Consider the following 16,394-nt stretch of genomic DNA (forward strand, 5'->3'; position numbering starts at 1 on the left):
AGTATTCTCGAAACGTGCAGCTCGTAAACTGCTTGTCGAGCGAGTAGCTGTACACCTGACAGTCGAATATTTTATTACTTACGGAAGTTCTAACTCGCCTCCTCCATCGCGGACCGTGACCCTTAAGGTGCGGTCAAACTCGCTCGACAGCCGCGCAATATGTAACATGAACTTCTGATGTGTTCTCCACGAGGAATTCAACGAACAGTTGCACGTGTTCATTCCATTCGTGCTTGGAATAATTCCGAATCGTTCGGTACTTGCATTTGACAATGTAATTTGTATATTTCGCGCGAAGAATGCAGCATCAACAAGAAGCATCGACACATATCGCCATTTTCCATTAAAGCTTTTTATCAGTTTCCATACACAGTGGCAGACAAAAAGAAGCTTAAAATTCATACTTATGTATAATAACTGCACTACATTAATGGTAACTTTGTTGTACTAAACATTTTTATGTTCATATCATATGTTGACAACAGTCATCAATAATATATCTATTCATAATTTAATTGTTCTTGTCAATTATAATCGTTTTGTACTGCTCAGCCTTTAAACTTTCTTTCGCCCTCCAATATGTATTTAACCTTTATAGTATCAGATTTTTGTAGTCGTATGAAAATACTACTAACGATTCGAAATATAATATTTGTATTTCGAAAATTTAAATATTTCCAACGCCCGAAATTTTAACAATTTGAAAGTTTCTATCCGTCCGCGGCTTACAAATTTTCTATGATTTTCTGTCCCACTTTTCACGTATTCCCGTTTCTTCCTACCTAATTAATTAGTATGTAAATGCTATAATAAATACTGCTAACATTTGTGTAGCCACTCTGAATTAAAGAACTAGAAGGGTAGAAATAATCAAAGTACATCAATACGTTGAATAATTACAATTCTATTTCTTGGATTCTTCAACGAAAGTATTCGTCGAGACTTTGTGTTACAAGCAGTAAGCAGATTTCGATGTTTGCTTTAATATAAAAGTGGAAACAGTCGATCAGGGAATCTTTCTTTGTCTGCGTAGAGGGAGGAAAGTGTGTACATCGTTCGTTTGCCAGGGCAGAATGGAAGCTGTATTCTTCTTCTGGTAAACCTCTTCGAACCTCCACCGTTCGAAACGTATTTCACCAGGAATATATTTTTCCTCCTTGATTTGCAAAAGATTGCGTTGGTATTTACATAAAGTAAAGAGCGGGAGACGGTGAGAATACGTTTCGATCTCTTTATCGGCGTATAATAGACCTTGGTATTCGCCGGTATTCGTGCAAGGGATTGTAAAATAGTCTTACTCTCCTTGTATGTAATAAGATTCGGTAAGGCTAAACGTTTCGGAGAGATTTCAGGGAGATTACATTTGAAATTAGTATAGTCAGCCCGTGAAAATTAGAAAATTTGGAAGAGCGAAGATTTGAACCAATTCAAAAAATCAAGCCGTCGTGAAATTAGAGATTCGAAAATTTGGAAAGTCGAAAATTCAAACATTTGGGGGATGGAAAATATGACCGTTAAAAAATTGAAGAGATCAGAAATTTGGATATTCATGGACTTTGTGAGATCGAAGCTTGGAACATTCAATCCAAATTTGCAGGGTCGGAAATTGCAAGATTTAAATATTTGAATATTTGAAAATTTGAGAATCGAATACTTGTACGTTTGAAATTTTCTACTTGCTTCTAGCTTACCTTTGCGCTACTTGCAACGTATAACAATTTTTTTTACCCACTTCCGACCCACTTTTCACATCATTCCGTTCTTTCTTCCACGATTCCCACGTTCTCAAATTTCCAAAGTCCCACGGTCTCAATTTCCAGTTTCTAAAAATAACAATACATATATCAACTGACGGATACCTAGCGTAACCAATCAAAGTTTCCCAACTACACGATGGACATCCCCTAGTCTCTGCACCCTACAATTTCACAGGCTGGGTCCGTATACAAGAATAGTCATTGCTACCATGAAACGAAGCATGTGACAAGCATGCTTTCTTCATCAGCAGCGTTTAATTTGAATACACGTGGACGTTGTTACATGCAAACACGCGCAAGAGGAAGGAATCGTCGCGCGCGAGTAACCGTGGATCTCTTTCGCGTAACAAGACACTGCAAAGTAGGAGAGTACATATTGATCTTCCATTTCCTGCGGCTGAAACCAAGGGCTCTGCGCCTTGGTGAATCGCGATATTCGCCGTACCGTATCCTCCCACGTTGTTCGGCGAACGATGACGACGGCCAGGGTTCTTTCCAGGCTCGACGACTCTTAACGGAGTCCCACGAGGCACCGATTACACGAATCGGTGATTCATAATCGTCGTTCGGGCTTCCTTCCTGAATGCAATCACAGCCGCGGGGCCGCCATCCGTGAACAAAAAGAAAAGAAAGTCTCAAGGAGCTCGACTTCCATGGTCGATCCTTGGTTTCTCGCCATTCACCAAGACGCCTCAGGAAGCTTCCAGGTCTGTGGATATTTCACGAGAGGATTTATTTTCATTTGGTTTGCGGTTAGTTAGATTAGACTATATAATTTCATTTTTCACTTAATCGATAATATCTTTAAGGTGATATAAATTTAGGATTTCTTACTTGGGAAGTTTCATCGAGTTTGGCACATTTCGTCAGGACGATTGTAAAATAAATGCGGATAAATAAAAAAAAGCTTTAGCAAAAATATGTAACGATCTATTTTCCTGAGGTAATTTTATTGATTGTAGCGTTGTTGTAATTTTGCTTTTGGCTTCGCCATACACCAAGACATCTCAAGAAATTTTTAAATCTCTGGATTTAATTATTTGATGGGAGGGATCGATTTTTCGTGGTTCGTGGCTAGTTAGATCCGATTATAATAATTAAACTTCTCAGTTTAATTGGCAATTATTTTAGACTGATATAAATTTAACATCTCTTTCTTGGGAAGTTTGTCCGAGTTCAGGGACGAAAGTAACTGCAGATGTATTTTTTAGAATTTATGTTTTCTGAGAAGTACCAGTTATTTTACAATTATTTTTTATTAAACGATCCGTGTTTCTTCAGAGATTCCTCTGCATTCGCGTAAGAAGAGTCCTGCAACAACCTATTGTACCCAATGTCGCAGAAGCAACAAATCACAAGGACACTGCACACCAGAGAAACATGGAACGAGGATCAATTATGCTCCGCTCGTAAATCTCAAACTACCCCAAGAAGAATTTTATCATCGTAGGTAGTTTATAACCTTAAAGCTTCGGAGTGGCAGTCCACGTTCCATATACGTAGCGTTTCAAACGAAAGCCTTGAAACTTGCTTGTAACTTTATAAAGGCGAACGTTCTTTATCGGCGAAACTTTGAAAAGCGTTACATTCAGCCGTGGTTTCGTAGGGAAATACACGGGAAACGTCGACTTGCGACGATCTTTGAGAACGCGTTAAAATACAAATTGCATTCATTAAAGTTGAATGGACACGTAATGACGCTAAACGCTATTGATTTCGTATCCTATAGAGCAGCTAGTTCGAGTTGGCATCGGCGAGACTGATCTCGGATACAGGTGTCTTATTGTCTGAATACCCCGAAGCTCTCATTGTTTGGATGTTCCAGATGTTAATTTTAGGTGGTACATCCGCATGAAATACCTTTTTGAGTCTCGTGAATACGAAAAGTAAACGAGAGCCGGTCGGATGAACATGAAAAATAGTTGACATACCCTGTCCACGATTTTTGTACGTATAGTCAAGATGAAAGTAGGTTGATCGAAATATCTGAGAGGGAATGGTACAATCTTTTTTTATCCGGATCCATTGTTTGATGAACTGGTTTCCTTTTCCTCGATCCATACACATTCCTGAGTGGAACGTGAACGTGCCAAGTGAATGTGCCAATATACAGCTCTATTCATAAATATTGGCACATTGTTGATCTCATACAAAATGCAATAATCGGGCTGGATCGTCAGGCAAACCAGGCAATCGATTAGACTTTTGCATTTATACAAGATAAGGACCCACGAAATGTACGATAAATAATTGTCAGGAACTGTTTACGTTATAAGATAGTTATAAAATATAAAATATACGAGAGTTATAAAAAAAAAGTAAAGAATAAACGATAGTCCCCACAGTTTCCCGATCGAAATCTTGTCGAAAAAATTTCAGCTGAATTGCGTAAGTATCGTCGATGAGAATTGAAATCTGAAAACTCTATCCAAAAGCAGAATCTGATCTATGAAAACCCGTGCGACATTTATGGAACCAAGTAACCACAGACACATTAGGAAAACTAACGAAACGAAGACACGCGATTTGTCCAAACGTAATCTGTAACTGCAGAACAGAAACTGCCGCAGGAGCCGAAGAAATGATCGGTAAACCGATACATCTACGACTGACAGAGGAACCCTCGTTAAACCGGCGATTCATCATTCGTTGAGGAGTCTTTAAGGACGATTAGGCAGTACGTCGACGAGCAAAAGGGTCAACGAGGCTGGCCTACGTCAAAACGGATGGGAACCTGTTTTCCTCCGTTACCGTCCGCATCTTCAACCCTCGTAACGAAACTTGGTTAACCCTTTCGGGTAACTGGAGCAAGTCTACTTCTGTGTTTTTTTCCTTTCGTTTCATCGAAGGGAGAGGACCACGTGCCTTCAAGGCTCATTTTCACCAGAACTTATCTCCGTTAAACGTATACGCGAACTAGGATCTTGCTGGTGCAGGGGACGAAGGATTTCGTAGATGTCATCGCCAGAGGCAATCTGGGCACCAAATTGAGCCGTACTTTCGTCGAGGCGACACGCGCCCTCTGATTAAATCGGGTGTATTATTGACGACAACCTGCCTTGTCTTCGACATCGTGAGACTTTACACAATGCGTTTTTACAGCTTAGAAGAGCTGTTGAGAACTCTGTCGCAAATTTCTCTCATTAAAAGACGACATTGCGCAAACGTATAACATTCCATCTGCAATATTTTTCAATGAATTTACGTTGTATTCTCGTGTTAGAGTTTGATTTCTAACATTGTAGCTTGGGAAACAGATTCCAGGGATTAACTCATCACCATAGCTCGACAATATCTACGCAACCTTATTATTATTCACTTCTCCACATATAATTTCTTTTATTCGATTCTATGGAATTCATACGATGAACTTGTTTTTACATCTTAATTTAGTTTGCCATTCACAATCTCTTAGACGAACATAGGCACTAATCTCAGGTTAGATCTAAAATTTCAACGAGTTACTTATAAAAAAATTAGTATGAAATTCTCTTGAGTTCATATCACATTTTATTCGTTTATATCCTTTCAAAAAAACAATATCTTCTTTCTGCTTTCAGGTACGTACCTGCCACTGCAGCATCACAAATTCTTCCCTGACGTCTCGAGCGTGCATTAACGTGAGTAGATCAAAGCACGAAAGGTATTCGTATCCCCCAAAAGACAAAGAGTCGTCTTTTTTTCGATAATGAAACAGGGTTGAGAGGGATGAGTTGTGATTGTTTCGTACGCGAACGTAATCTCAAGGGAGTATTCCCCGCGGTGGATGAAATTTCAATTTTCGGCGGGAATTTCCACGAAATCTGCATAACTGGAGGATCCGCGAGACGCACGAGTGACAGAAAAGGGAGGAAAGTGTCGGAACCGAAGGAAGCACTAAATCTTTTAAGTCTCACCCATTTTTGCACCAGAACCGCGAACAAAAAGAGATCGAGTCGGGAAGAAATCCGTTGAAACTTTCCTCCTCTTCTCGAGATGCTTGAAACGTCGTCTTCTTCGCTGAAATTTTGAGACAAGAAGAGGAATTTGAGGAAGTTGGAGGTTTCGATTTGAAGGAATTCCAAGCGAAAAACGTCGTGAGGCTTTAAATAATGTATAGCTGCGGTGGATCTGGCTTTTATTTATTTAAAACACGATATTTTTAGATGAAATTTTAAGTAAAGAAATATAACCTAGTAAAGTTTTGGATGGAATTCGTAAACAAATGATAGATACCGAGAATTCGTGAAACGTATTTCTTATCCGTTCGAGGGTGAACTACCCTCTTCCCGTCGATTCGATGCCAATTCAAGAGTATTATTTCGAATACCAAACGTTCCTTCCAGAATTTCCATTTTTATCGACAATTTCGAAGCTCTTCAGAAAATTTGAAATTTACTTACTTTTACAGACAGCTTTTCACTTGAATTTTTAGATAAATTCCGACAAATTCTATTGAATGTTTATTCAAGAACTGGAAATTTCCCATATCGAACGAAACAAGAATATATACTTCCCATTAATATGTTAGCCACGAAGCTATGTTTCATCGAATATTTAATCCCGCTGTTCTCCTATGGTCTGCATAGTACGGGATAAAAATTCTCACCTCGATATATATTGTTAAAATATTGTTGAATCTTTATTAATATTGTATAAAATATTGTTGAAATCTTTGCATATTTCACACTGTTCGTGAATTCAAATTTCGAAAGAAGATATCGGAAAATGTAGGAATGTAAAACGGTACTAAGCAGAACAGCAGGATCAGTTACCTTTTTAAACAAAATTCCCAAAGACTCTATGGATCTGTCGGTTTGTTCCCCGTTCGATATTTTGAAATTGCGAAAGCAGCGAGAGAACGATGGCACCTGTACAGTTTACGGCTTTATGCCTTGACGACAGGCGGCCTCTTCATTTCTATTAGCCTCCCTTCGAGTCGCTTCACCCTTCTATCTCTCGCTAGGCCTTCCACCAAGAAGCCCGAGAGAACCCATGACACAAGCTCGAATCCCCTCGCTCTAAACCGCTCACTCCCTCCCATACTCTCCTCGTTCATCCTTCCCCTATTGTTCTTCATTCTCTGCCGCCCAGACTTCGATCTTAAAGGTGCACCCCTCGAGCCCTTTCGCCAACCAACGTCTAACTCATCCGCCACCAGAGTCAATTATTTCGTGAGAAGATTTCAGGATCTGAGAAACGACAAATATTTTCTGTTCGATGCGAAAAGTGGAAGACAAGTTGGGGTAGTTTACCCTGGTTTCCTGGAAGTTTACGGCTTTTTATGGGGTGTCGAGTAATGGATATGTCCTTTGAGTCGGTTGGATGAGATTGTCGTTGGATAAAGTAAGTTTCTCGAGATTCTATTCGATTTTGCCGGTCAGGATAGGGTCGATAGATTGGTACGATTGTTTAGGGTATTTTATTGTTACGTTTCAGTATTACAGACTGCGGATGTTTATGGAAAAGTTTATATTTTGGGGAAATTTAAGGGTGCAGAGATCCGTGGCATATATATCATATAAGAATATATGTAAAATATTCAAAGTAGAGTATTTATTATTTCATGAAATTTAATGGATGAAACAAATATGTATTTAGGCTCTGTTTCTTCAGCTACGTACATCCAGTTCAAAAAATAATTTGATTTCGATTGATTCTAAATTGGTTTTCGCTAGTTTGTTCGAATTACTGGAAAGTATGCAAAGAGTGTCTCCTTATTGCAACAACTCCTTCGATTTCTTTACACAAAAAGCTGCAACACCATAAAAAGGAAATATAAATAGCAGTCAAGTACAAACATCCTATTTACCATACAACGATGTCCAATTTCCAGCAACGTAAATCCGAAAAATCTCAATGTTAGCACACCCGCCGATGCATCAACGCGAAATATAAATAGCCAGTTCGCGTGATACGCGCGCGAACCAGCAAATAAGGCGATAACGTATCGCCATCGACACCACCAGCGCTATACAAAAGGAAGAAAGATGAGGAAGAAAAAAGAAAATCGAAATAAAAAGATAAATTATCTACAGTTATTCATACATTAAACTCGCGCGCGCTATATTTCACCGTTGTCAGTTTACCCGCGACACCTGCTACATCGAATCCCTCTTATTTCGACGGGTATCAACGGTGCAGAACAGTCGTGCAGGGAATCTCCGGGATCGGCGAGATCGATAGCGCCAATAAAGCGCCACTTTCGCTGCTATAAATCGAACCGGAGATCTTTTATTGCGCCGAATATATTTGCGTGGTAATCACTGATGGATAGGCGAACACATGAACGCGATGGATGGCCGGTAAATCGCGTCGCGTTGCTGCGTTCGATTTATTACGATGAAAATACTGGCGACGATGCGATGGAAGGAAGAGAAGAGATTAGGGTCTTTTCAAATGCTTCTCGACGCCAATGACTTAAGAGGGTTGCGGACTCCCGTTGTCGTGAATAAGAAACGACGCGAGCTCTTAAGAAACGCGGAGAAGCGTAATTCATTTACGTTAGATTGATTAAAGCGTTCGTTAAGGTTGCGTCGAGGCAACAGCTTTTAAACGATTAATCGTTAATAGCACTGCCATGGCTGTTGTTGCACCCTTGACGAGATCGTTAGGTATTCATTAGAACTTTTTAAATATTTGTTTGTAGCAATACTTGATTTGATTTGTTAGCTCGAATCTTCTGAACGATTAATAATAGTAGAGTGATGGATTGCTCCTAGGCAAGATTTTTACAAGAAGCTCTTTATATATCTATACTAATAAAAATAAAAATAAAAGCGATAGTACTAATATCTGACTTTTGTCGGTAGGTTTGTTTCTTTATCCTGCTGTGTTTTTCCAGATCCCGTTTTTCACCTAATCGTATTTTTCTTTCGTCAACAGGTTCCCTAAGTTTGAGGGAGAAGCGACGTGATCATTATTCTTCTTAAACTTAAACTTCTTAGTAAATATTTGAATGAAATTGTTGAGAATTGTGGATCTTAGTCGCCGAAATAAATGTATGGGAACATTCACATTACACATAAAAATGATATTAATATAGTTTATGCGTTTTAATATGCGATTTACAAGATAATCGTAGATAAGTAGATATAAGAGATTTGTAACATTCTTTTTGTCTCACCATCTTTTTTACCACCATGCGTACGGAACAGTTGCATTCTTTTGTTTTATGAGACGCTACGCACGCACATACTCCTACACACACTCATACTCGTATATGTGTATCACTAGTTCGCGGCTAATCCAGTGTAACACACAAAATTACATATATCTCAATAGAAATAGTAAAAGTCTTCTTGTTTGAAGACTGCAGCAGGGTTGATTGGTTTCCAACGTTTTTGGATGGGACGAGGTTTAAGTAGAATATGTTGCACGTATCGGTTTCCCATATGTACAAAACAATCTTCGACAAGCACTCGCTAAGGATGTGGTCTCAATTTTCCGCGGCAAAAATAGGATAAGTAAATGTTGATTTAGTTAATGGCGCACCCGTTTCGACTGACTTTCTGTCCGCGTCGACTTAACTGTATAGGGTGTATATTTTAGGAACGGAGTTGAAAAAGGATATAATAAGAGAGATATTGATAAAGTATTCAGTCGTTCGATAAGTTCGTAACGAAATTTAAGAAAGATTATATTATAAAATTAAAGAAACCTGTAATAAAAATTGAAGATCTTTTTATTATTTATATACTTTTCATCTACCACTAAAAAAATATATATGCGACGAATTAATATGTGGAAACGAAAAAAGAATCACAAAACCAAATTTCCTGAGATTGTCAACTTTAAAACACGAGATTATTTATAGAACCGAATATCAGGCCTTTCATAAATTATTCAGCAACTCAATTTTCTCTCAGAAAAAACAAAAAAAAACGTGAAATCCCTGTAAAGTCCTTTGTTCCTGGCGGAACAATGCAACTCGAGCGAAGTTTCTAGATAAAAATCCGATCCAAGTTTTCCAAGAGCGAACGATCCGCTCTCTGAAGTATCCGCTAATTAGCTACGGACGAAATAAAAGACATAATCACCTCGATAATAATTCGAAACTTGGACAAACTTGGTCGTTCGATGGTTTCTTCGTCTTGAAATATGACAGTGAGAAACCGAGAAGATTGGCAAATGGAATTCGATACGTTGTCGCTTAGAAGGGGCGTAAAATTAAAATATCTCCGCGGAGAAGAAGCGTATCGAGGGGTAGAAGATTTTTTGCTCCTCCACGCTTTCCATCGTTCTCTAATCTCTACATCTGCGCCTTCTTTCGTTTGTATCCTTTCTGCTCGAGAATTTCGTCCTTCCGCGAGATCGATTCCCCTAGGAACGCTTTGGAAACCCGGTCGTCGCAACTTCTTTGCAAAAAGGAAGTCCGTGAAGAAGGGACTCGATACTCGTATTCTATCCCGTAGGGTTTTGTGGCAAGAACGATGAAGAGTCTATTATATGCGTTCTTTCCCTAGGGCATCATAAACTTAGCAACGACTCCTTTTGTTGATTTTTAGGCTCGTGGGTGCTTTCATTTTATTTATTTATTTATTTTCCAGTAAAAGCCTTTTGACATCAAATGCAAATAAGATAAAATTGGATACAATAAGATTAATCGTGCATCGAATGCCTAAAACATGCCTCTGTGCCGTGAAAAATATCAATGTGTTGGTACTATGAAACGTAAATGAGCACAAGCGAATGATTAAAAGTGCATGTGGTACCAACAGAATAAGAGATGAGCTATTATGATTTGGTAATAACAAAGAGAATTCTAATGTAACGTTAACGTTTAAAATAACGTTGTATCGTTAAAGAGTCATTAGAATTTGTCAGTGACTATTTACAAAATTTCTCTAACATTTCTGGGATTACTGAATCAATTGTTTCGTGAATTTTTGGACGCACGGTCGTGCATTTTCTACTTCCTTGCAAATGAATTCAGCGACGAACAGAGACGTTTTTATTCGAAGGAACAAAGCTGCTCTTCAGAAATTGTAGTAGTGTCATTACAAAATAGAGTTTTTACAAGAATACGAAATTGGACTTATTTTATGGAAGTTGATTTGCTCGCCAAGGTGAACAAAAGCGACCAACGTTTTGTTTCCCGGTGGTGTATTCGACGTTTCTATAGGGTTGCGTGGCGCAATAAAACGCAGATGCCAAATTCAAGAAAGCTACTTTCATCAATCGTTCTTTTTCCGTTGTCGTCTCTTTGTTCCCCGATTCTTTTCTTGTTATTTCGACTGTCTTCCCTGCTCAGACGAACGTGTTCCCCCTGCAAGTCTCATCATTCGACCGAATCAATTCTTGTCGAAATACCTTGTCATTTCGAAACTACTTTAGCATTTTTCTCTTTTTCATAAAAACATAAAATTAGAACACTTTCAACATTACTAAATTCCTACGTATAATTCGATATTAGGAATGTGTAATTTATTACGTATAAAGTTATGAGTATATTTTTTCGTGTCCAACATTTGATGATTAAATAATAATTGGCAGAAGGAACCGAATACATTCATCGATTTATACAAAACACAAAATTGCCAAGTACTTTGAATCTTCAATAGGAAAATAGAAACGATGGCTTCTTCGCGATTCTTAGCTTCATAAATCGAAAATGATTAATAAAAAAGATACTTGACTGCGTTTTATATAAAATTGATCGACGAGTTATTATATTCACAGAAAATTCTTTGTATGTTTTATATAATTCAATTCATCAAACAAACTTCTCTATTTCCTCGATTTCAAAGCTGAGTCAAAGAGCTTAACATTCGAGTTAAATTATGTCTCTAAAATTCCTAGATTTTCTCCGATGGAATGCCATATAAATCATATTCTTCAACGAATAAATTTTTTAAGCACTCCTTTCCGCAATAATTCTTCATTTCCGTTGTGTACTCGGCATTCCACCGTTAACCATACTTTACGTCATCGGACGCGTTCTTCCGTATGCTCCGGCTGGTTCTCCTCCATTCCTCTTTGCCTGACCTTCCTCTATTTTCTTTTTTCCCCGCTCTCGTTCCCGGCTTCTCCCATTTTCCATTTTTCTTCCCAATTTCGGCGGCGTTCTCCTCGAGGATTGAATCCCCTGTGGGACTCTTCGTAGGTTCCCCACAACTTCCTTATAAAGCGAAACATTGTCTGGAAAGGGTTGATATATTCTACGCGAAGCCAACGTTTATAGCCGACTCGACTATGGTCGTCTGCATCATACAGATTTCTCCGTTTCGCCAAACAAATACGCGCCAACTTCTTCGATGTTCACTGCCCCTGAATTGCTTTCGCTAGAAGAAATTGCTCGTACCGTTCGAGAGATTATGGTTTCACGCTGTGGTACCCAGCAGACGAACGTTGACGTTTTATTATAGTGTGACAGAAATATTAATGAAGGATTATGTGTACACATACCACGCTATATACTATCGGTCAAAAGTTTAGAACTCGTAATAAATCTCCTGCTAATAGTCTCATTAATTCGAAATTCTTTGCTGCAGTAGATTCTTTATTAAAAATTTTTTTTTTTGAAAAAATAGATTTCTAAGCTAAAATTTTCCTTGAATCGTTGAATTTGATGGGATGCTAGTAGCGATTGCAAAGTTTCGACCGACAGTATATATCTAAATAGATAGCAAAGTTTGATTAATGTTACTCGACAATTAATAATCGTAGCAGGTTGGTCGAAGTAGTTTTGTAAAATAAAACTTAAACAGCTAGCGATACATGGACATGTTTCTTTCCTTTTAAATTAAAATAGCGCGAATGTTATAGAATTATAAAATAAATATGAAAAATTGATATTTGCATTAGATATTCTTTAATTTTCGAGCTGAGTTATTCTATGTGCGAGGATGTTAGGAAATTGAACGAATTTCGATATTTAAAATAATAATTAAAATAATTGTTCTAACTTATTGAAACTCGAATAGAAGATATACCTAAAGAGGACAGACAAAAAGAGACATAAGAGTAACAAAATGATCACATACATTTTATAGGATAGGAGCGTGTGATACATTTTAACGAAATAACGTGGAGTCAGTTTCATAAATAACCGAAATGAAATCCTGCCGGGATGTAGTAAGTGAAGATAACAACGTGTCGATATAGGTTAGAGCATGGAAAGAGACGTTATAAGGCTGGTGCCTATAAATTTCGTACTATTACTTCTGGCAAGTATACGGTGGGGTAATAAAATGCAATATAACACAGAGCCTGAACGTGTCTATGTAAGATTCCTCGCTACACGCCGCGAACATAGAAGACCACCTATGGAGTGAGTTGGAATTCTTGCAAAGACAAAGAAAGTATGCGACGTTTCTGGAAAGTATCAGACGAAATGTAAATGAATAAATCTTCTGAAAACAGTAGATTATAATATTCTTTATTTTATCTTTAATTTTATCATTAATAGCTTTCAAATTAAACGACATTAAAATCGTAAATTTTATTGCAGACCTCACAGACTGAAATAAATATAGTCTCAATTGCATCAAGAAGTTTAATTTTTCATATAGCACACGACGATTAAAATTCAAGTTATCAGGACTATAAATAATAGCGAAAGCAAAACGTAATTGGTGGTTGCTCGAATCTTAGCAAATTTGTTAAAACTCTTTTGTAAAATGAAAGAAGCTTCGATTGTGCTTTAACGAAGAGAAACTACTAACTCCAGCGATAATTTAAACAATTTGTCCAATTGAAATTTGAATCTTTCCATCCTTGAATTATCCATCGTAAAAGTGTCGAAACTGATCGATACTCATCAACGTAAACATCTACTCGCTGTTATCCACTCTAAAATCTTACACAGCAAAAAAGGAGCGCCAAGATACAGTAAATCACAAGCTGTTCTCTCAGAAACGTGTCACCATCGGTATCGAGAAGTCGTGACATTTATCTCGTCACAGAGAAGAGACGATGACGAACGGTCGCGCGTACTATTTCCTCGATCGACGTGTCTCTTGCTGTACGCGGATGATTTACATGGCAATAAACTAACGCCTTGGTGCACCACGAAAAACGCTTTTGATTTATCCGCGTACTTTCTCGAAGCACTGGACTTCTGCCAGACCGGAAGGTCCATCTCGCCGGAAATCACGGTCATAATTCAGCGACGACTACGGAGCCAAGGACCATGAAAACACCCTCCAGTCGAGAAGTGTCCCGCCGCTGGAATTTACATAAAGCGGACCGTGGTTTTGCAAAATCAATTTGAACTTTTGCGGTTCCACCTTAGCCTCGTCCACCTACCACTGCGTTTCCCCTTGCCTCACCGCTGGCTGCTTCTCTCTAACTTTATTACGTCCCCAAGAACGTCTGTTTGCAGAGCGCGGTAATAGAGTCCCTCGGTGGTGAAAGGAAGCCGCCGTCGAATCGCGTGAAACGGATTTCTATTCCTCTTTTTATCGGTACTATTCTGCCGCCTTTTCTCTATTTCCGAAGTCGTGGAATTCCCAATGCATAATTGCTTTTTGCTAGCCGTATATTCACATTTCTAATATTTTATTTTCTGGTGAATATTTCGCTAACTTTTCTCAACCTCGTGAGGCTGACGGTACAATATATCACGAGATAACTTTTAGAATAATTATTGGATTGTTTTATAACGTTTCTTTCACCACTGAGACATACTGAGACATGGGATCTCGTTATAAATGCTACTACATATCCCGTTTTAAGAATTATGATTAACCTATTTTTTTCAAGCATGAGCGTGTTATAGTTCGCATTATTATATTACAGTTAAAAGAAGAATCCTTGTCGAAAAAGTTAAATTGTATATTAATTAAATTAGAAAGAAAATTGTTGTTTAATCTAATGTTATACTGTTTTGGAGGGTCAATTTATCTCTTCTTATCTGATAAATCAAAGTTAATAGGAATTTTCTACAAAAATGATAAAACTTTGGATCCTAAATATATGATCAAACAGATACACAGACAATTGCTATGAAGAAAAAAGGATTACTATGCGAACATACCGGAAATTATTGTTCGCAAAACGATCGAAGATGATGATCCACCGACAACGACTTGCCTCTCTTTGTGCGTGGCCGATGCTTTTAAGCAGATGGAGATTTATGCGCTGGTAGACGAATTCCAAGCGTTCACCGGGTAATGGAGAGCACTCGTGGAAAAATCATGCATGAACGATTCGTTCGTTGACCCCCTTTGCATCCCGCTGACTCTCGGCCCTGTAACGGCCCTCGAAGACGATTCTACCGGGACTTTTAACAGAAAATCGAAGGAGCTCGTCGGGAATGGCACTTCAGGTTCCGTTGTCCCCTTTCAGCTTCGCATACCTCTCCTCTTCGTGTCTAAAATCGGCCGAACATCGTTTTATGACCGTTTTATGATCGTTTTACGACCAGCCGATTTTTGGTTTATTGAGAAGCTTTGCAGAAGCATAATGAAACGTTCAAAATTATGAAGTCTCCAAGATTAATCCTGTAATTTTATGATCTATAAATGTTCAGTTATTTATTTGTTCACGATCATTCTTTACCAATTAACATATTCACCGAAGCCTTTGAAGGTTCTTTCTTCAAAAATGTTTCCGTTTTATGTAATAACGTTCGTTCCAGCACACTACCCGATATTTCGTTTATCTTCTTAAGCCATTTTATCGAAACGCACACACAAATTGCAGCAGTTGCATCTGCAACATTACCAAAACAATTAAATCGACGCAAAACTTTCATCAGTAGCAACGAATATATTAAATTCTCCGTTTCTGCAATCTCATCCGATTAAAAATTTAAGCTTAAAAAAAGTTAAAAATTGCGCTTTAATTCCGTCGCTCTCAGAAGGCGTGTACGATCTTCTGACAAACGCTAGACCGGAAACGGCGCTGCATTTGCATTAACGCATCAACAGTTTCAAAGTCTGCAGACGACGAGGACGACAACGATAATTCTAGCCGTATTTGCAGGCGTATTTACAAGGCGCAGGGTGGGCCGCGTTTTCTACCTCGACGGCCAATATACAAGAGTGCCTTGTACATATGTATTTCCTGCATAATTTTGCACCAGCCTGGCCGTGTTCTCACTATGCGAAACTCGCGGAAGCCCTCGAGATATCCGCGGAACTTAATACGCTGCACGAGCTTAACTCGTTGTCACTTTTCCGTTCTAGCATTCTCCGACGTGAATCTCGACCTTGTTGGCAATATTGAAAATTAATCAAGTTAAGGAGCTAGATGATCTTGAGAAATCTTTTACGAGACACGAAGAAGGAGTGAAGATTGGCTTTTGATGTTGGTCGTTCGGTATAGGATGAGAAAGGATTAAGGTGTCTGGACGAGCAAATGTTTATACGGAAATATTTAAAAGACTATAGAAAGAATTTTATTATAGATGAGATTTCAATTATTGTACGATATATCTGTTTAGTTTATAACAATTCAGTTTAATATTATTGTTGCCATAGCAACGTTACTTGCATCCTTTAGGAACGACCATTTTTCTACTTTCCAGTCAATATCGAATAATAATATAGCACTTAACTGCGCTATTTACGTTTAATTTAATGAATATGTAAAATAAAAAATATGTACTAGACTGAAATTTCATATAACACAAGCGTTAATGTTATTCCATTTGATAATAACTTTTGGATTAACATAGCTATTAAATGATAAAATGATACTTCGAATGTCAAA

At 38.2% G+C, this 16,394-nt stretch overlaps 1 protein-coding gene across 8 annotated transcripts in view; it reads left to right on the forward strand.

Annotated features, from left to right (window-relative positions):
• LOC117208264 overlaps positions 1-16,394 on the forward strand; it is a 392,468-nt gene that overhangs the window by 266,507 nt on the left and 109,567 nt on the right. For 7 of the 8 annotated variants that reach the window (XR_004487654.1, XM_033449295.1, XM_033449298.1 and 4 more), the window contains exon 5: positions 5,318-5,377. The exons of the other annotated variant lie outside the window; for it this stretch is intronic. Coding sequence is in view for 6 of the 7 variants with exons in the window: in XM_033449295.1 (XP_033305186.1) it covers positions 5,318-5,377 (60 nt within the window). In the remaining variant the exon portion in view is untranslated. The remainder of the gene's footprint in view (positions 1-5,317; positions 5,378-16,394) is intronic. 8 annotated transcript variants of the gene reach the window in all.

This window comes from Bombus bifarius, unplaced genomic scaffold, assembly GCF_011952205.1.
Source record: "Bombus bifarius isolate JDL3187 unplaced genomic scaffold, Bbif_JDL3187 scf7180000008058, whole genome shotgun sequence".
NCBI classification, from domain to species: Eukaryota; Metazoa; Arthropoda; class Insecta; order Hymenoptera; family Apidae; genus Bombus; species Bombus bifarius.